Source organism: Papio anubis, chromosome 3 (genome assembly GCF_008728515.1).
Source record: "Papio anubis isolate 15944 chromosome 3, Panubis1.0, whole genome shotgun sequence".
NCBI classification, from domain to species: Eukaryota; Metazoa; Chordata; class Mammalia; order Primates; family Cercopithecidae; genus Papio; species Papio anubis.
This window is the reverse complement of record NC_044978.1, coordinates 109,645,241-109,665,983: the sequence shown is the minus strand read 5'-3', so window position 1 is coordinate 109,665,983 and position 20,743 is coordinate 109,645,241. Positions and strand designations below refer to the sequence as shown.

The following is a 20,743-nucleotide window of genomic DNA, read 5'->3' as shown; positions in this document are numbered from 1 at the left end:
TGCTCATCCATCACAATTACTTCTATTTTAATGCCGATTTACTTTTACAGTTAAACTGCCAGGAGTAAGAACTTATATTGATCCACATACCTATGAGGATCCCAATCAAGCTGTCCATGAATTTGCCAAGGAGATAGAAGCATCATGTATCACCATTGAGAGAGTTATTGGAGCAGGTACAACAATGTGTTTCACTTTGACTTTTAACTTTTGTTTGTATTCTAGAATGTAATATATCAGTGTCCTGATCTAACAGAGAATGTTTTTAATCTTTTGTAATTGGCTTGCATTCAAAGTGATATGTAATTGATCACATTTTAATACAACGTTCTGTGTAACTCATGCTTAAACCAGCAAATATCTGGTTTATAAAATTTAAAAACAGCAAAAAAAAATTTAAATAGATGTTTCACTATTTTATATATATATAATATACATATATATTTTATATATAATATACATATATTATATATATAATATACATATATTATATATAATATATATTTTATATATAATATACATATATATTATATATAATATACATATGTATATTATATATAGAGAGAGAGAGAGACAGAGAGAGAGAATTTGTAATACCCAAAAGTATGTATGTAATTCAGTTTATATCTGTCTTAAAATTGTTTCCTTTTTTTCTAGCTATAACCTGGTTGACTTTTCTCTTCTTATTACTACTACAGTAGACAGAAAAAGAAGAAAAAGTGATTTTTAGTTAGCTGCTTTTAATTTCATTGTAGCTTTTTTTTTTTTTAAAGGTTTTTGTAGGTGAGATGGAGGAAGCTAATAGTCCCTAAAGTGTTTTAAGATCATCTGTTATGGTTTGCTCCAATGTACTATTTATTTTCATTACTATCAATAGCTTAGTGTAGACTACCTTTTTCTGACTGTTTTTCGTTTGTTTGTTTGTTTGATTTTCATTTTTTCGTCTAAGCCTTAGGAGTCTAGGAGGGCATTCAAGTATTAATGGACTAAGAATTTCAAATGTGTTTTTGCATTTTTTTCATCTTTATCACAAGGTGAATTTGGTGAAGTTTGTAGTGGACGTTTGAAACTACCAGGAAAAAGAGAATTACCTGTGGCTATCAAAACCCTTAAAGTAGGTTACACTGAAAAGCAACGCAGAGATTTCCTAGGTGAAGCAAGTATCATGGGACAGTTTGATCATCCTAATATCATCCATTTAGAAGGTGTGGTGACCAAAAGTAAGTATGATGGCAAATTATACATGTGTGTGCATATCATCAATATCTCTTTAGATCATTATTAATTTTAGGGTAAAGAGAAACCAACATTGTAATATATTAATTTTCTAATATAAATGTTTATCATGTATTTTAGATTTTTGTTAAAGCTAATCTTCAATGAACTTGAATTTTCATCTATCTTTTAAAATATATATTTTAACTCATTTGCTATGAATTCAATGCCAGACAAAAATGTATCCAGATAAAAGAAGCAGTAAATATATCAACTTTTTTTTTTTTTTTTAAACTGTTGGCTCTTTTACTTTTTATCCTAATGAAATAGTAACTTCAAAGTTTTGATTAAGGCATTGAAGTTTAACATTCAATAGGATTGCTATAATCATAATAATGCCACCTTTTAAGCAGTTCTTTATAGTCAGGTTCATTTTGTTTATTCTTTTTTTAAAAGATATGTTAATAGTTCTAGCGAAACCAACAACCACAGAAGACAGGGAAGCTCCTTCTAACGAATTTTTTTTTTTTTTTGTGAAAGCAAATCTAGTTGTTGTTGTTGTTGTTTTTTCTCAAAAATATCAAGAATTTTACATCTCTTTTAATTTGTGTTAATGTTTTGTAAACGTGTTCGTGTGGTGAGCCTTGCAGTACAAGGATTTTAAATCATTTCAATGTATTTTTGTGGCACATACATTGGCCTTCGTTTTCTTTGTATTCATTATTTCTTTACCATTCCTGTGTGTTCTGATTCCTTCCTTTATTCCTGACACCCTACACATCACTCACCAAAATCCATATCTTAAAGAGGTACACATCTCCAGGAAGCATGCTCAGAGAGGAATGCAGGAAAAGAATAAAATAACCTACAGATGTGGGTTTCTTCAAATCTTGGATTTTCTTCCTCCAGTTGAGTATATACCCACACATTATTCTTTACTTGACGGAAACCCAGACAGGGCATTTCTGGAGCAAGAAGGCAATCCTGAGGTCTTATCAGAAAAGTGTAAAAGTGCTAAAGAAAGGCAGGAGGCAGGATCAAGAGAGAGGCAGTCAGAGGAAACAGCACATTTTTTTAAATGGAATAAAACAAAAATATTTAATAACGAAGATATTCTTTAATGGATGTGTGTAAATATGTGAAATAAGAATATAATATAAAAATATGGTCACAGATGCAATAAAATTAAATTAGAATTTGAATGTGGCTATATTCTATCTGAGGGGAAGGACTTCGAAAGAACATCTGCGATAGCAAGTGGCGATTCTGTAGAAGCAAGAATCATAACAACAGAGATTAAGTAAAATTATTTGCTATGTAGAAATGGTATTATCTAATATAAAACATAGTTCTTAATGATGGTACCAGTAATAATAGTAAGCAAATATTTGCTAATTTCCATCTTCGTTGCCTCATTCACATGGCTGACAAATTTAACTTTCTGAAAATAAACTCTCACTATCACGTCCCATTACCCCAGGGTGAATGCAAACTCCATAGGCAGCCAATCTACCCTTCATAATGAATTAAGATGTAATATTTAGAACAATGCCAGATTACTGTTATTATCATGGAAGACCAGGTTGCATAATAGTCAAGAACATGGTCTTTGCATCTAGTGACGCGATTTGAATTTTAATTCTAATATAAACATTTATGTGGTTTTGCACATCATAAACATTTGGAACCTTAGTTTCCACATTAATACTATGGGGTGAGAATATCTTGTAGCATTATTGTGAAGATGACACGAATTAATATGGATGAAGTTTAGAATGGGCAAGGCACAAAGTAAGTATGTATTTAGTACATAGTTACTACTTCTCCACTTATCTCTCTTCCTATGCTCTGAACTTCTCCATATCCATTTTATGCTTAGTCCATTTTAAACTACCTCATATTTTGCCCTGCCTTCATTGCCTCTTTCTCTGAAATTTACACCCTCATGTTCACTACTTTCTCAAGTTCATTGAAAATTTACTCAAAGTCTTCCAGCTCTGTGACATAATCCCTTCCACTTTGCCCTGAAGTAATTTCTTCTTTTGAACACTCTGCATACATGATAATTTTTGCAAGTCTATAATGTTTCTTCATTTGGTTCAAAAGTGTTATTTAAATCTTACTTTTTTTTTTTGTCTCTGTTGCTTATATGTTTCAGCTCTCTAGCTAAAAAATGTATGTTCCTTGAAGACAAAGATCGTATCCTAAATATTTACATAAACATATGGTATTTTACAGATCTTTATTTATTTATTTTTATTTATTTATTTATTTATTTATTTTTTTGAGACGGAGTCTGGCTCTGTCGCCCAGGCTGGAGTGCAGTGGCCGGATCTCAGCTCACTGCAAGCTCTCCCTCCCGGGTTTACGCCATTCTCCTGCCTCAGCCTCCCGAGTAGCTGGGACTACAGGCGCCCGCGACCTCGCCCGGCTAGTTTTTTGTATTTTTTAGTAGAGACGGGGGTTTCACCGTGTCAGCCAGGATGGTCTCGATCTCCTGACCTCGTGATCCGCCCGTCTCAGCCTCCCAAAGTGCTGGGATTACAGGCTTGAGCCACCGCGCCCGGCCTTTACAGATCTTTATTACAAAACTTGTTTATTTGACTGGGTCCTGACTGAGATAAATTAAGACAACTTCTTGTAATAATACAAACAAGTTTCTCATATATTGTATAGCACTTTTAGGAGCTAGTTTCAATATCAACAAATGATCATATCTAGATTCTATGAACTCTATTCTAAAAAAATGTTACTGTGGTTAGAAAGGCAGTTTTAAATTTCTATCTCTTAATCAAATGTTCTGCTGGATGTTGCTACTCACCATGAGGTTACACATATATGTAAAGAAAAATGTAAATACTTACAATATTTATTTGCTTTTACTTCTTATTCTGTATGTTTAATTTATTCTATACGTTTATTCTATACATTTATTGAAACAATATTTCTCCTTTATAAATTTGGCTCTTGATGTTCAACTTAGGAAGTCTTCAACTTGTTTTTAATTTACCATGTTGCAACTCACTTTATTTGTGTCCTTAATTTCATGCTCTCTGATCTGATGCTAATTTATTCAGCAATTATTCTCAACCTGCAGCACACAGATAATGAGACATAAGTGCAACTAAATCTTGTGATTTTTCTTATTGAAGCTGAGGTAGGGAGTCTGAAGTAACCCTTCTATGGGTGGTGTCATTGTGAGCCTTCATCTTTCCAGTATCAGGTGACAGAAGCTTGAGCCCCCATTCAAATCCCTTCTATGATTTATTGTGAAACAGAAACCATCATAAATAGATACATATAGTCTAAAGCTCTTTCATGACAAATGGCATTAAAAAAAAACCCCACAGGTCCTGGCTTAATTGATTCATTTGAAATGCAAGGCACTTTAGTGTAATAGACACAGTGCCAGCTTTTACTATTTAATGAGATTCGGGAAAAAGATAAAAAGGAGACAAAAGTTATAACTTTTTCTTTTTTTTTTTTTTTTTTTTTTTTTATTTTTTTTTTTAAGTTATAACTTTTTCACTGCAGCATCCTTAGTTCCTGGAGATTTCGTCTACCATAAGTGGAAAATTATTATCCAAACTGACTAAAGGAATATCTATTCAGTCTTAGGATTAGTTATAATTTTATTTCTTAATTTAGAATCAGGTATGAATAACCTTAGTTCTGTAAAATTAATAAATTTAAACAAAACATTACAGAAAAATTAGAGGAATTTCTCTTTCTCTTTATTTCTATATCTGCAGAGATAGAACATACAATTACATTGATTGCCTAAACTGCTAGACAGTTTTGACTTATTGTGTAAATTTATAATTATCTTTCAAATACATTACTTCAGTCTGTCTAGTAAGATCATTTTCTTTATACAGGCTCTTATTATATATTAACTAACATTATTCCAACAGTCTTCCACTACTCTTCCCATTTTGTCACTTTCCACTTTAGTCCACTCCATACACATTGCCCTCAAATCACTGCTTTCCTGTCATGCTTCATCAGCAGTCAAGCAAACAAATCAACCAAAATGCATAGACTTTCATACTTAATCTGATACACATTTCCATAGTTCACTATTTTCTTTCTGGAAAACTTTACTTTATTCTTGCTCTGCCCCATTGAGATACTTCAGTCAGGCCTAAAATGTCCTCTCTTCTCTCTTCTTTACCTTCAGGTTTAATTCAAATGTGACCTCTATGAGATCAGTGTCATTTATCTTCATTTATCCTTCAATCTTGAGTGCCTGCCTGGCATAAAGTAGGCCTTCAATTATGTTGAATAGCTGAGTAAAGGAAAACTTCCCAGTTCTACATTAGAGTACAAGTTTCAAAATATGAACTTTGAAGGGCAAAGGTTTTTGTTTTGCTCACTTGTGTGTTCCTAGATCCAAGCCCAACATGTGTAGCACTTTATATATGTGTTGAATGAATGAATTCTCAGTCAGAAGTAATTGTCTAAATACCAGTGGCATTTCTATATACTCTGTCATGCTATATGCTTTTTCATAATTAAATCTGCAAATGTTTTATCACCCTTCTTATGCAATGAACTCATTGAAACCAGCATAGGTTTATCACCCCCTTTGTGTCTAGCCAAGGGCCAGACACATTAGGTAATAAAAAAAAAAAAAGGAGGAAATTAAAATAGTGAATGAATAAATTGTGGCTATGTAAAGATCATAGGCTAGTTAGAATGATATGGTTTATGTTTTAAATTTTAAAACTTTATTATATAAAACCATGGGCTTTTATGAAAAATAATAATAAAATTAATAGGAAGGAAATTGTCTGAAAATCAGATCTTGCATACACCACTATTAATTATTATTAACATTGCATTAAGAATTTACTAAGCTTAGTTTTCTTTATATGTTATCTCTTTTAATCTGCACAATATGCTATGCTATAGACATTAGTATTTGTTTTCATTTTACAGAGGGGAAAAATTAGCATTAAAAAAGTTAAATACCTTATCCAATATCATAAAACTAGTGTGGTAATAATGGCAGATTTTAAAAGAGTTCTCTCTGATTCCAAAATCCAAACTCTTAAACAGTGGATATAACTAACCTCATATTTCATCATTCTGTACATGCTTGACAAGAAACATTTATTTATTCAAAAAAACTAGTTTATCACCTAACATAGATCTATTCTTACTAATCAGTGGGGCTATAGCAGAGATTAAACAGACTGAATTTCTGCCTTTATAGGGTTTACCTTTGGGCGATGGAGACAGAAATTAAATGAACAAATAACTTAAGATAATAATGTTAAATGGAGAAAATCAAGCTGGGAAAGGAGATTGGGGGTTGCTTCTGTTAAGAGTGGGTGCTTTCTATTTTACTTAGGTAAGGCTTGAACAAATTAAAATTTGGGGCCTTACAGACATTTGGAGGTAGACTGTTACAGGAAGAGGGACCAGCAATGCTCTAAGGAAACTTGCCTGGAAGGTTCAAGAAACAGCAAGAAGGCCATTGTTGCTGCAGTGGAATGATTGAGAGGAGTCTTTGGTAAGAATTTAAATTAATGATGTAGTAGGAGAATAAGCAATGTAAAAACTCTTTGCTGCCTGCAAAGACCATCTCTTAATCTGAACTTTGAAGCTGTAGAGCTAACATGGGATAGAATTTGATTTACACATTAACAGGACCCTACTGGGTTAAGAAGAGGTGGTAGGACCCAGTGTTGAAGCAGGGAGGCACTGGAAGCTAATTTACATTGTTCACAGATCATTATGGATTAGGTCAGTGTAATGACCTAACATGGTGGAGGGTAGTGGTTGGATTTTGTAGATATTTTGAAGGCAATCACAGTAAACCTTCTTGTGAATTTGATGTGAAGTGTGAGAAAAAGAGAGGAGTCAATGATAACTATAAATTATTTGTCCTGGGTACCCCAAAAAAAGGAGTTGCAATTTATGGGGAAAAGTTTGGGAGGAACAAGATTATGCTTGGTAATCAGTAGTTCAGTTGTGGACATGTTAACTTTGAGATACCTATTAGCATACAATTACAGATGTTGTGCATAAAGTTGGATTTAACTTTAGTCCCAGTAAGTAAAAAGAAAAGTGTTTGAAGTATGAGTAAACTTTAATTTTATGTCTTCTACTTCACAAGAAGAAATAAAACTACATGAACCAGTTATAAACAGTGATATAAATAAACAACTTTAAAACTGAAGTAGAAACAGAACCAAGCTCATTAATTTGGTACTTGCTTTTCTTTGTTAAGGCAGATACAGGTGTTTAGTAAATACACATATACTAAAAATGAGATATTTACAAGTGCTGTCTCTTAAAGAATCTAAAAATCATCTGAAAAACCTATAGGTTTATAGAAAGAAATTTACTGACTTGCAGATTGACTGTTAATAAATGAAACTGTGTTTTAAAGTTATTTTCATTATTAATACAACCAAGTTGTCAGATTTGATCATTTTTAGATTCTCCATCTCTTCTGAAAAGCCTATCATTTCTGATTCCATAATTAATTACTGTATTAACCACTTTCACTAATGTAAGAACAGTACTAGTTTGTTTTCAGTTTGAGAAATGAACATCTACTGAGAAAGTTTACATCAATATAAACAATCTGAAATAAAGAGGATATTTCAGAAAGCTTGGAATTTCTACCCATAGAGACATTTTGCATTTCCATGCCCCTGTCTCAGGTGAGGTATGCAAACTTTTGACTTTGTCTTATTTTCCCAATCTGAAATTATATAATTTTACAAAGGACTTGTCCCAACACGTTAGCCAGCAAATAAGAACCATAATAAAATTAAAATATCTGAGTACATTTCTTAGTTCTGCTCATAGTTTGTTTTTATTTTTGTTGTTTTGCTTTTTTCCAGTTTTAATAAGCATTACGTATTCCTACCCCAAGTACAAGATCTTATTTTCTGGTTGACCATTATCAATTAATAATTGATTCACCATATTTGTGTTATCTCAAGTTTCCTTTGGGGTAAGAATAAAAGAAATTTGAAACAGCTGCAAGCATAAGTATACTAAATAGAAAACAATGCAAATAAGATGGCATAATGAAATCATACTATAGGTATATAAGTATAAGCAGAGGCTTACTTTCAATCATTTACAAATCTTAAAATATATTTCTAAGAGAAATGCAGTGACAATAATTTTCCAGTGAATTATGGGGCTTCTAAATGAAATGCTCACTGATAGCCCTAAGTGGTATCATGTGTTTATTGATGAGCTAATGGTTTTGGAAAGGAAGATGGTATGAATGCAAATAAAATAATAAGCCTATATTTAGCAGCAACTCTTGTGATGTGGCCTAGTTTAGTGTTTCGAAAAATGTAATGTGCCTCTGGGGATATTGCTAAATTGCAGAATCTGTTTCAATAGATCTGATTGGGGAATGGTATTTTACATTTCTAATTAAGTTCCCAGGCCATGTCTATGATGCTTGTCAGATGCCATACTCTGAGAAACAAGGACTAGATCAACATTCCCCCAATTTTTTTCACCTAACTTTGAGATATCTTATGGCAAAGGATTCTATTATCAGGAAGGGTATATTCTCTTCTCTTTTGGAGATTTGTGATGGACGTTAGCACCAAAAAGTCACATAATAAGTAAAAAAAAAAAAAAAAAAAAAAAAAAAAACCTAATTTTTTTTGTAATTGTAGAAAAAACATACACACACACCTTCTTGAGCTATACACCCTTAAATTTTTTCAAGTGTACAATACAGTATTATTACCCTTACACACACTGTTGTACAGCAGATCTTTAGTACTTTTTCATCTTCCATACTGTAATTTTGTACACATTGAACAGCAACCTTCCACTTCCCTGTCCCCACAGCTCCTGGAAACTACCTTTCTACTTTCTGCTTCTGTGGGTTTAACTACTTTAAGTGTCTCTTGTTAATGTAATTCAAGATTGTTCACAATATACTGCTTGGATCATATGTGGATAATGAGCATATATAAAAATAGAATATTTATTGAAGGTGAATTCCTGAATTAGATCTGCCATCAATGGTTGAATAATTAGTTATGCTGTATTTATGATTCCCAAGTTTGTATTAACACAAAAAAATGAATATTTGTGAGTTTTTAAAATGAAATCAAAGTAAATGTTTTGAATTGGCAGACATCACAGTATGGGAGAAAGGAAAACAGCCTTAATATTCAGATAGATATAAATTTGATTCTCAACTTTACTCCTTATATAACTTGCTCTAGGCAACCCAAGTAATATATTGAACCTTTCTGAGCCTTACTTGCCTTCACTGAAAAAGTCTATTATAATATCACAGTTATAGAATTTTAATATCAATATCATTGCCTTATAAAGAGTAGATGCTCAATAAATTTGAGCTCTTTTATAGTTATCAATAATAAAGGTAAATTTCTCAAGTAATGTATTTCTGTTACTTCATGTACTCTCCCCAGGCTGGGCCTTCAGTAAATAATAGAAAGTAATATAAAAACTCTCCTCTGTGATTAAAATCATGTTTTGACATGCTTTATGAGCTCTTTTTATATGGATTTTTGATAACATGCTTTCAAAATTATTGGCAGATCTACTCTTTGTCTGTACTTCAAGCTGGATAATGGAAAATGATTTATACACTTTTATTGAATTTACAAGGGTTAGAGTAAGCCATGTTAATTATTGCTATGTCATTTTTGCAGGCTAGCAGGAACTGAGACAAAACATAAGCCAAATTAAATATAATTACCATTAAAATGACTCAAGCATGAAAAATAATCGAATGGGTCCTGAAGTGTCTTATTCCTGTCAACAAAAGAAGATCATACTTGTTTGCAAACATTCATTTTAATTGCTTTTCCCCCATCATGTGAAATATGAGAGGTGTTTTAGGTCTTTATCATCTTTCTCAAATAATGTTTTTGTTTTTCACATCACAACCTACACTGTCATAAATAATTAATCTGCCTTTTAAAATTAGGTGACACTAGCTGAAAAATCGTACAAGATGAATACCAGGTGCCCATCTCTCTTTTTCCCCCCAAATGTATATTATACAGTGCAAACACGTTGTCTGATCAGTGCATTCTCTTTAGAGTATAAATTCTGTCTTCTAAGTTCAATGAATTTGGTTTGAATTTAAGATGAAGATTTTCCCAAGAAAGAGATCATTTTTTATGAGAATTCCATCCAAATCCTACTCTCTAGATCTTGGGTGAGCAGTGGTCGTATTTATCACTGACCCACAACTCTAAAAAGAGAGCCTAAAATATAAAAAGATAGGCAGAAAGAAGAAATTCTAGAAAGGAAAGAAGAAAGAAACTGAAAGTGCTGTAAGTAGAAATACAGGAAAACCCTGCAAACATAAAGGACATGGGGTAAAGTAGATAATGATTACATAGATTAGTGGAGCACAGCGTCTGTTCATATGATACGAGTTGAGAGGTGCCATGCGGGAAAAGCTGAGACTGTATTCTCTAGATGTCTACTGGAATTCAGGTCTTTCCATTCATTATAATCTGACAACCCTCTCAATAGATTTCTGTAAATGAGGGGCGAGATCAGGCAGAATCCAAGTAAAAGAGGCACACAGGGGGGATTTCTGGAATTACAGGCTGATTCCAGAAAATCTAGGTCTCCTTTTAGTTAGATTAGGGCTGATCTTCGTCAGGTACATGCTGTTGTGGCTCTATTCATTGTAAATTGATTGAAATCTTTTTATACTGTGGATAATAACTGATGCTGGAGATTCCCATGTGTCCCCTTTATATGAGTAACAGTTTCTTCGCTGAGTACTTTCAAATTCCTGAAACTGGGCAAATGATGGCGTAATGCCTAATATCACAGGGTGATCTAGGATATTTCAGCATTATCGCTGGTATAAATTCTGACATATAGGTACCCGTGCTCAAACAGTGGGGCTATCACTCCTGGGAGAGGTATATTACTTTTGTTTCCTTGAAAGAAAAGGACTTCAGATGAATATAAAAGGTTGAAATGGGCTCTGAGATGTGAGAATGGGACAAAAAGAGTCCAAAGCAGAATTGTGTCTATTTTAGAATTTGCCTGAGGTCCTTCAGAAAGAGTCTGACAATATAATTAAAATAAGTTTAAGTTGCAAGCATTTTCTATTCATGAGTGTAGATTACAATTATACTAATGATAAAAATTTCATTATCAATTTTTTTCCTGTTGTGTTCTCGAGCCATTTACAAATACAATGTAAAGAATTATGTTTCTACTAAGAAATTTCATTTCTATCTAGTTTTAAGGTCGGTATTTGTCACCTCATCTCCTGTGACTTTATGATTTAAGAAAAGAAAAAATTCCGAGCTCTGACCATATTTGAACTAGATGGGATCTTTCTTGGCAATATGCATAGACATGTGCCACCTCTCTTCCTAGAACTCTGGTCACTTTTTATTACACCAGTGAGTCCTTCACTCCTCAAGGTGCAGATTAAATTACATCTAAAATGCACACTCTCTGCATATGTGATCTCTCACCTAACATAGGCGTCTACAAACCTGTGTCAAATAAAATATTTTAGATAAATATTTTTTACAACTTTTATAAACTTTAGAGGATGAGGAAATGTGGTTGCGTTTGCAATACACTTATCGCATTCCATTTGAAGTATATTATCTCTAGAGTATTTTATGAGAAGATAATTAAGTGAGACTTAGGCTCACTTGTCCTACATTATTATTATAAACTGTGAGTTTTAAGTGATCCGAGGTTAAAAAAATCTTTTTTCTTCCCACTTATTTCCTTTTCATATGTAATAGTCATATATTCTACATCTGTATTTGTACTTCTGGATAATATGATATGTGTAAATATGCAAGTTGTCATTCTGTGGCCTGGGTCAATCAACTATCCAGTAAAATACGGACGCTCTTCTGAAGAATGCCTTTAAATTAATTATAATGCATTTCACAATTGTATAGTATTTATTTCTCTTCATAAATTAAAAAGTTAATTAATGGACATATATGGTAATTTTATTGTCATAGGTCTCCTTTTTCTTAACTCAAAATATTTTAAATTAAAACAAGTTTTATGTCATGTGTTTCTATTAAAGAACAAAGGGGCATGTCTTAAAATACAGTGAAAACGTGGAATGATAAAACTAGCAACTGTTTTCTAGATATTTTCTTGTATAGCGATAATTTTTTATCTTGCAATTTTCATCCTGTATTATAGACATACTATGTATGAAATGTCACAATTTTATATGGAATAAGGTGATCTCTTCTCTTGGTCAACTTACATCTAGCAAGGAAGCTAATACACAGATACGAAGTTGATAAAATTTATTTTTAAAATGATAAATCCTTGCATAGCAAATTCTGAGTAATAGGAACTATTTTAAGTGCCTTAGATAACCATGTGACTTAGTGGATACCCACAACAACCCTATGAGGTAGGCGCCATTGCTATCCTCATTTTATAGATGAGAAAACTGAGGCACTGAGATAAGAATTGGCTTGCCTGGGAGCACATAATAGTGAGTGATTGTTCTGTGATGAAAATCCCAGAAGTATGGCTCTAGAGTCTGTCCAACTAACTTCTAGGCTACATGTCAATGTCAGATATGAAAGGAGAATAACACTTTTCATCACAATTAATGATTGCTAAGGAAATCTTTCACATAACAATTACAACGGGGCTTTGAAAAAGGAAAAGTGGGGTTAATCAAGATTTTAAGTGTGTGGCAGAGAGAGGAAGGGCAGGTAGCCCTAAGGAAAGGAGTTACAGAAACATAAGAGTAAATGAAGGAAAATGCAATATACATTAAAGGGATCATAAACAGGGCAGTTAGACAGGATGGAGTTTTTATTTAGAATTGTGAGAGTTAGAAAGATGAATATGTTCCAAGTGTTTCACTGAATATTATTGGATGCATTATATCATTACTTCTATTAAAATAAAATTTATCCTAAAACTCATAGAATTATTCTTAAACACATTTCCTACATAAATTAGTGATGATATTGGCAAAGGTGTGTGTGTGTGTGTATGTGTGTGTGTGTGAATCTTAAATGTCAATCTGTTATTAACTTCATGATACATTTTTCTCACTGACTCACCCATAACACTAAGATATCATCATGTCAGGAATTAGCTTCTTTCTTAAAGAAGACATTTTAAATGAATATATAAACACACACACACATTATATATATATACATTATATATATGTGTATATATATACAAAATTTGGACACTTATAAAAACGTCTGGGTAAGCTTTTGCCAGATGAGAATGCAAAATCGAAGAGCAGCAGGTTATATCACTCTGTTTTCTTTTCAGGTAAACCAGTGATGATAGTGACAGAGTATATGGAGAATGGCTCTTTAGATACATTTTTAAAGGTAGGATTTGGAATAATTTAGTTATTCAAGGTGTTATTTATATATTGGCTGTGATGTTCAAGTTGAAATTAGGCCACTTTAAAGCTTAAGTTTTTAATAGAATAGAAATGTATGGAGCCACAATAATTATACTCCAAAATGAACATTGGTTTGTTTTAGAAAACTCACACAAATCCAAATTATATGCCCCTGAAGAGTTATTTAAGTATGTTTTAATTTGCAAAAAAAAAAAAAAAAAAAAAATGCAGTGAAGTGAGAGGCAATAAGGGAGGAAAAGAAAAAATTTTAAAAAAGAAATGTAAAAAGGGAAAAAAGGAAAAAATAAGGTCTTACAAGTGTTCGATTTTCTCATAGTTTATCAGGTAGAGTGAGAAACCGTGTAAATAGCCCAGGCAAGTCATTAATAAAGGGGTCAAGTTGGAGCCTATAAGTGCTGCTAATCCACCTAAAGACCAGTCACTACTTGCACCAGCAGAGGTCATGTGGTAATTGACAATAGCTAATATTATCGGATCACCAGCGTTTCAGGGGAGGGTTTTTTTCTTTTGTGTGCAAATCTCTACATTTTAAATATCGACAACCCACTTTATTAGTAAATAGCTTGTGTTAGACAATGTAACATATTTGCAGGCCTGATTAAACATATAGGCTGGCAGTTTGTAATATTAATATAGTGCTCATTACCATTGGTAGGAAAAAGTGATAGCACAATGGCATTGATAACAATTGTAAGAGGAACCTATGCCATGAATTTGATAATGGTCCACTGAAAAGCCAAATTTTTCTTCCTATTGGCAGACCCTGCCAAATTATTTTATCAAATTTTCTAACCATACCTTTAAGTACTCCAGTCTCTTAGAGTCACATCATTCCTTTATTTTAAAATAGCCATCCGTTGAGCCTTATGAGTTTATGTAACTGAAATAATTTCAGTGCCCTTGACAAAGATGACAAACTTCCAAAAATTGCTAATATTGTCCTGATCACTGCTCAGTCACCTGTCTCCCATCTGCTGTTGCAGAAACTCCTTTATCTCCTCTGTCCATTTATTCTTTACCTTAATATGTCTATCCAGCTAGCTTCTTTTAAATCACCTCAAAATAGTACAGTGTTGACCCAAGGTAGATACTAGGTTGGAGTGTGAACAAACCCTTCTGATGACTGAGAACAAAGGAGTTATGATGCAGAAAAAGGCAACTACATAAGATTTTTGGCCAGGGTTTTCAAAACCTTTATCTGCTTTATCCAAGCAGAGGAAAAATAAACATTACCAAGTTAAGCATATACTTCCTACCATTTTCCACTCTCCTTCAGATAGAAATTGCATATGAATTTTCGTGATTGATATTATTAATTTGGGGGATTGAATACAGACCTCTCATATTTTCCCCAAGTGATTGGTGTTGCTAGAGTAATATTTCTACATTGTCTTTACAGAAAAACGATGGGCAGTTCACTGTGATTCAGCTTGTTGGCATGCTGAGAGGTATTGCTGCAGGAATGAAGTACCTTTCTGACATGGGTTATGTGCATAGAGACCTTGCTGCTAGAAACATCTTAATCAACAGTAACCTTGTGTGCAAAGTGTCTGACTTTGGACTTTCCCGGGTACTGGAAGATGATCCCGAGGCAGCCTACACCACAAGGGTAAGATCTAATAGAGTGCATTTCTGAAACAGTAGACCAGAGCCATTTAATTTTTAAAGATTCTGAAAGAAATATCTGAAAGAGCATTCCTGCAACAGAGAGAGAGAGAGAGAGAGAGGGAGAGGGAGAGAGAAAATCAAAAGTCAAAAAATTCTTCCTTTTATATATCAGCCAATTTAAATATTAACTTTAGAATATCTGAGTCTCAATAATTCATTTTTTCTGAAGATACTAAAAATAAAAAATCTTACTTCAAAATGGATACAGTATGTAAGAATAATCATCTTAAATTTAAAAGTAAAGAGTTAAATACAGAATCTCCTACATTAAAGGTTTTACATATATATAAATGTGTGTATGTCTGTGTATACACACATATGTATGAATATGAAAACATGTATAATGTTATTGGATATTGTAAGCTCTCTGCATTATACTGTCCTTACTTGTAAAATAAATACAGAAATATCTAGTTCCCACCTTTTAAGGATTTACATTGTGGTGAAAAAAGAGCTATTCCTTCAAAAAGTTTTGATTTCCTGGAGGTATTGTAATACCTAGTTAAAAACTGTTAAGTCTACACTATGGAAAATTGATCACTAACTCATATTGTCATATTTCATATAAGTCAACCCTATTTTCTATCAAAGTAATTGCTTGCTGTATTGATATGGTATATAATTGACATTTTTTTTTCTGTGAAAAACTGTGGATATTGCTACAACAGAATCTTATGGGTGATCTATAATGTCATACTTCTTGATTTTGAATTCCCTATGATAAACAGTATTTGCTTAATTATAAATATGTTCAGTGTCATCAAGTTGGTTATCCTCAATTTCTAAGACCCTTGTGAAGATAGAGATTTGTCATTGTTTCCTTTTCTCTATACAATTTGATATCTCTCATTCTCAAAGTAATATATATGTTTTCTTATTTAATTCAACTTTTAAATATTACATCCACTGGTAGTCTAACAATAAGTTCTTTTCAGATTATAAGGGTTTTATAAAAACCTTTTTGCTTTGTGATTCATGGGGATTTGTACTTTGCTGAAGGGCAAAGGTAACTTGTCAAAGCAAACAAAGACTTCCAGTGGTCAGCTTAATCAATAAAGTATTTGGGGGAATATCTTTCCTCTTCCAGACCTATCATTGTCATTATTTGTATTACATGAAAGCTTGATTAAGAATTATCTTGGGAATAGAGTTACCTTTAATAAATTTGGCCTGAGAAAGATTGAGGTTATACAAACATCCATTGCCAGTGGGATTGATTGTTGTCTTAGTTAAGTGCAAAAAGTAGATTTTTCAAGATTTGTGTTAGTGTGTTATGCTACAGAGTAAAGTGAGAGACGGAGAACCTGAAACCTTCAAGGCTTATTCCTCTGAAATGGGGTATAGTGGCAACCTGTGGAAAATCTATATACTGAGAGATGAGAAGATAAGGAACTTCAGATTTATTGATGACACCAAGGATGATCAGAGTACCAGGAGAAAAAGTATGGGCTAAGGTTTAATATAATCAACAAATGACAATTATAAAATAATATTAATAAGACATTATAGGATATCTATGCATAGCTAGGATTCATAATGCTATCTTGCTTATGAATATTTAATTAATAAGAATAAGTTTCAGGTAAGTCTTCTTAAAAAGATGTTACCATATATCTAAAGAGCAAATAATTCAAACCTAACTTCAATTCCCAAAATAATTTTTAGTATGATCCCAAACTGTTATTTCCTTATATATATATTGAAACTTTGGTTCAAAAACATCAATTTAAGCCCTATTTTTTTCCTTTGCAGTATAAATTAAATCTTTCCCTTCCTGCAAAATGGGAAGGCATATGTTAGTCTTTTTACAATAAAACATTGAAAAATTTCCCTATTTCTCTTTCATTACATATTTGATGGTAGATGAAATGTATGGGGTCGGGCACGGTGACTCAGGTCTGTAATCTCAGCACTTTGGGAGGCTAAGGTGGGCGGATCACGAGGTCAGGAGATCGAGACAATCCTGGCTAACACGGTGAAACCCCGTCTCTACGAAAAATACAAAATATATATATCCGGGCGTGATGGCAGGCACCTGTAGTCCCAGCTACTTGGGAGGCTGAGTCAGGAGAATGGCGTGAATCCGGGAGGCAGAGCTTGCAGTGAGCTGAGATCGTGCCATAGCACTTCAGCCTGGGTAACAGAATGAGACTCCGTTTCAAAAAAAAAAAAAAGTTAAGAGAATAATAATTTCACCCTGAAAGAGGCATGATATAAAAGTGCTTATTGTATGAACTAAGGGAAAGTCTACCAAATCAACTTTTATGAAAAAAAAAAAAAAAAAAAACTTGATAATGTGGTAAGATTTTCCCCCAATCCAATTTCAATAATTTTTAATTTGGTTGAGTCAAACAAGGCACCCTCCTCTTAAATAGTTGAACCAAAGAAAAACAAAAATAAGACAACAAAGAAAAAGAGAAAAGCAAGTCTAAGAGAAATAACACAACATCAAGGGAAAGTGTAACTTTGTTTCAATATAGCCAATGTTAGGCTGGGCCCACTAGCTCATGCCTGTAATCCCAGCACTTTGGGAGACTGAGGTGGGTGAATCGCTTGAGGTCAGGAGTTCGAGAGTAGCCTAGCCAACATGGCGAAACCCTGTCTCTATTAAAAATACAAAAATTAGCCAGGCATGATAGCGCACGCCTATAGTCCCAGCTACTCAGGAGGCTGAGGTATGAGAATCACTTGAATCTGGGAGGTGGGGTTTGCAGTGAGTGGAGATCTCACCACTGCACTCCAGCCTAGGAGACAGAGCGAGACCCTGTCTCAAAAACGAAATATCTCCAGTGTTCACGCTTGTCTTATTAACTGCTAAACAGTTCAGGGTCACATTCGTGAACCTGTAATTTCCACTTACAATTTCTGTATTAAAGAAACAAAGCACCCAGGGAATTTGAGTCCTTTACTCTCTGTTAGGAAGTCATGAGAGTATACCTTATTGGTTTGTTTGACTGCCTGCTTTTCCTTACTTAGAGCTGCCATACTGAGGACTGTAATTGAGATGTGGTTTCTGTACGTAATTCAGTAGTCACACAGAATTTAAACTAGAAACCTTCCAGACAGCCAATTAGTAGTTAGTCTACAACTGCGTATGGGCTGAGAGATGTGAAAAGAGACTGTGTACTGTCAAACAGATGCACTTAAAAATACTACATCTCTGTCTAGATCTTTTCAGTGAGGCAACACTGTCCCTAGATACATTTGAAGTATGTAGGAAGTTTTTAAAATCGTTTTCAATTTTAGGGAGGAAAAATTCCAATCAGATGGACTGCCCCAGAAGCAATAGCTTTCCGAAAGTTTACTTCTGCCAGTGATGTCTGGAGTTACGGAATAGTAATGTGGGAAGTTGTGTCTTATGGAGAGAGACCCTACTGGGAGATGACCAATCAAGATGTGAGTATGGAACTACTCTTTCTCAACTTGACAATGAAATGCTTTGTTCTCTGAGTCAAGCCACTTACAATGTTTTTCATTTCTGAAAGTGACAGTTGCTTAAGAAAATGAAATACTTTGCTTACTCTCTGATCTGTTTTGTGTTGTTGAAATATCCTTTATGCAGGAGCTCAAAATGAGTTAGTACAAAGGAAAGTAAGTTACAGTTATATAAAAACTCAGTCCCTTGCCAGTCAGTTTTAGCTATACTGTAGTGATGTTCCACTCAATTCATGTCAGTATCATTTTCAAAGATAAAGAAAGAGCCATCAAAGAATGAATACTGACAGGCAAGTTTTTATGATTTGCATTTGATAAAGGCAGCTAATACTCCAAGCCAAAAGGATGAATGATATTGATTTAATAGTGGATGCTCTTAGAGGATAAAAAGGAATAGTCTACATTTCTTTAAATTAAAAAAAAAAATGTAAGAAGAGTTGTATTGTTTATTTAACTTGAAAGAAAAACCAGATTTTCCCTACAATGGAAAAATAATTCATACTTACAATAATAGAATCCTAAAATTAAAGGAACTATGAAAGAATCTTCTGTTCAAATTCACAACGTTTATTATGTGATGCCTGACACATGGCTCTTTAATCTTTCCCTTTGTAATTTTCCATCATTACTATTCAATACAGCCCTTTCTGTTTTGGATCATATGGAAATTTCATATTTTTTTCTTTTGAGGAACAACAATTATAAAAGTAGCTAACATTTATTAAACCTTTACCATATGACATACACTGTCTTAAGTGCTTTACCAACTATTTTATTACTTCTTTGTAAAGCTGGTATATTGAATAGTTTTAATTTAATAATGTGCTTATTTGAAACACTTTTTTCTCTCCCATTATTTCTGTCATCCATGCTCCATAAAACCTTCCTCTCTCATGCCTTCAGGGTTGGTTAGACAGATACTATATAGATCTCCAGCTGAATTTTGTTGAAACAACAATGCCGGTAGTTAACACTGACTTTCCAGCCCAAAAATTCTAATCCAACCAAAAAGTGAATCCCATATTCATTTCAAAGTGTTTTCCACAAGTGGAGGCCTAGCCTAACCATAGGTACCTATAGTGTGAAACAAGTATGGTCAGATATTTGCCCCTCCTCCTCTGCCAAAGTCTGTATCAGGATTCTTCAGGATTGGTCTGGGTGGAGAGGTAGAAAAGAAGGGGAATAAATGTCTTCTTTTGGGAAGCATCTGTTCATATCCTTTGCCCACTTTTTGATGGGGTTGAATTTTTTCTTGTAAATTTGTTTGAGTTCTTTGTAGATTCTGGATATTAGCCCTTTGTCAGATGGGTAGATTGCAAAAATTTTCTCCCATTCTATAGGTTGCCTGTTCACTCTGATGGTAGTTTCTTTTGCTGTGTAGAAGCTCTTTAGTTTAATTAGATCCCATTTGTCTATTTTGGCTTTTGTTGCCATTGCTTTTAGTGTCTTAGTCATGAAGTCCTAGAACTTAAAGTATAATAATAATAAAAAAAAGAAAATGAAACCACAACTTCACACCATGTATATATAAAATATTGGAATATTGAAATGTCAAAATGTCAAAATCAGAATATAAAATGATAGAAGAAAAATTTTGATTATATTTAGTTTTTCTTTAAAAACAGGAAAAATCCTTGAGCCATTTAAGAAAAGAGTTGGATAGCTTTCACTAACAAAATTATAAATTTCTGTGTTGAAAAATGCACAACAAAAAGTAAGAAATACAAATTTAGACTGAGAAAATATTTTCAATACTGCATTATAAACAAAAATGTAGTGTACTTATACAATGAGACTTAATAAAGCATTAAGAAAAATAGAAACAATAGGCAAAGCATAAGATTTCGCAAGATTCATTGGATGGAATGCAGATGGCCAATAAATGTATGAAAAAATGTTTAACTTTTTCAATGAAAGAAACACAAATTAGAAAAAAAAAAAAAAAAAAAAGAAAGAAAGAAAAGAAGGGGCATGATTGCTACTATAATGTGAGGATATTGATGCCTCCTGTGAGACAAATTGCCCAGGCATCAGTTC

At 33.1% G+C, this 20,743-nt stretch overlaps 1 protein-coding gene across 5 annotated transcripts in view; it reads left to right on the top strand.

Annotated features, from left to right (window-relative positions):
• Positions 1 to 20,743, top strand: part of EPHA5 (EPH receptor A5) — a 340,958-nt gene that overhangs the window by 295,248 nt on the left and 24,967 nt on the right. For all 5 annotated transcript variants that reach the window (XM_017958793.3, XM_017958795.3, XM_031664478.1 and 2 more), the window contains 5 exons: positions 51 to 176; positions 1,035 to 1,220; positions 13,504 to 13,565; positions 15,003 to 15,212; positions 18,518 to 18,667. In XM_017958793.3, coding sequence (XP_017814282.1) covers positions 51 to 176; positions 1,035 to 1,220; positions 13,504 to 13,565; positions 15,003 to 15,212; positions 18,518 to 18,667 — 734 coding nt within the window. The remainder of the gene's footprint in view (positions 1 to 50; positions 177 to 1,034; positions 1,221 to 13,503; positions 13,566 to 15,002; positions 15,213 to 18,517; positions 18,668 to 20,743) is intronic.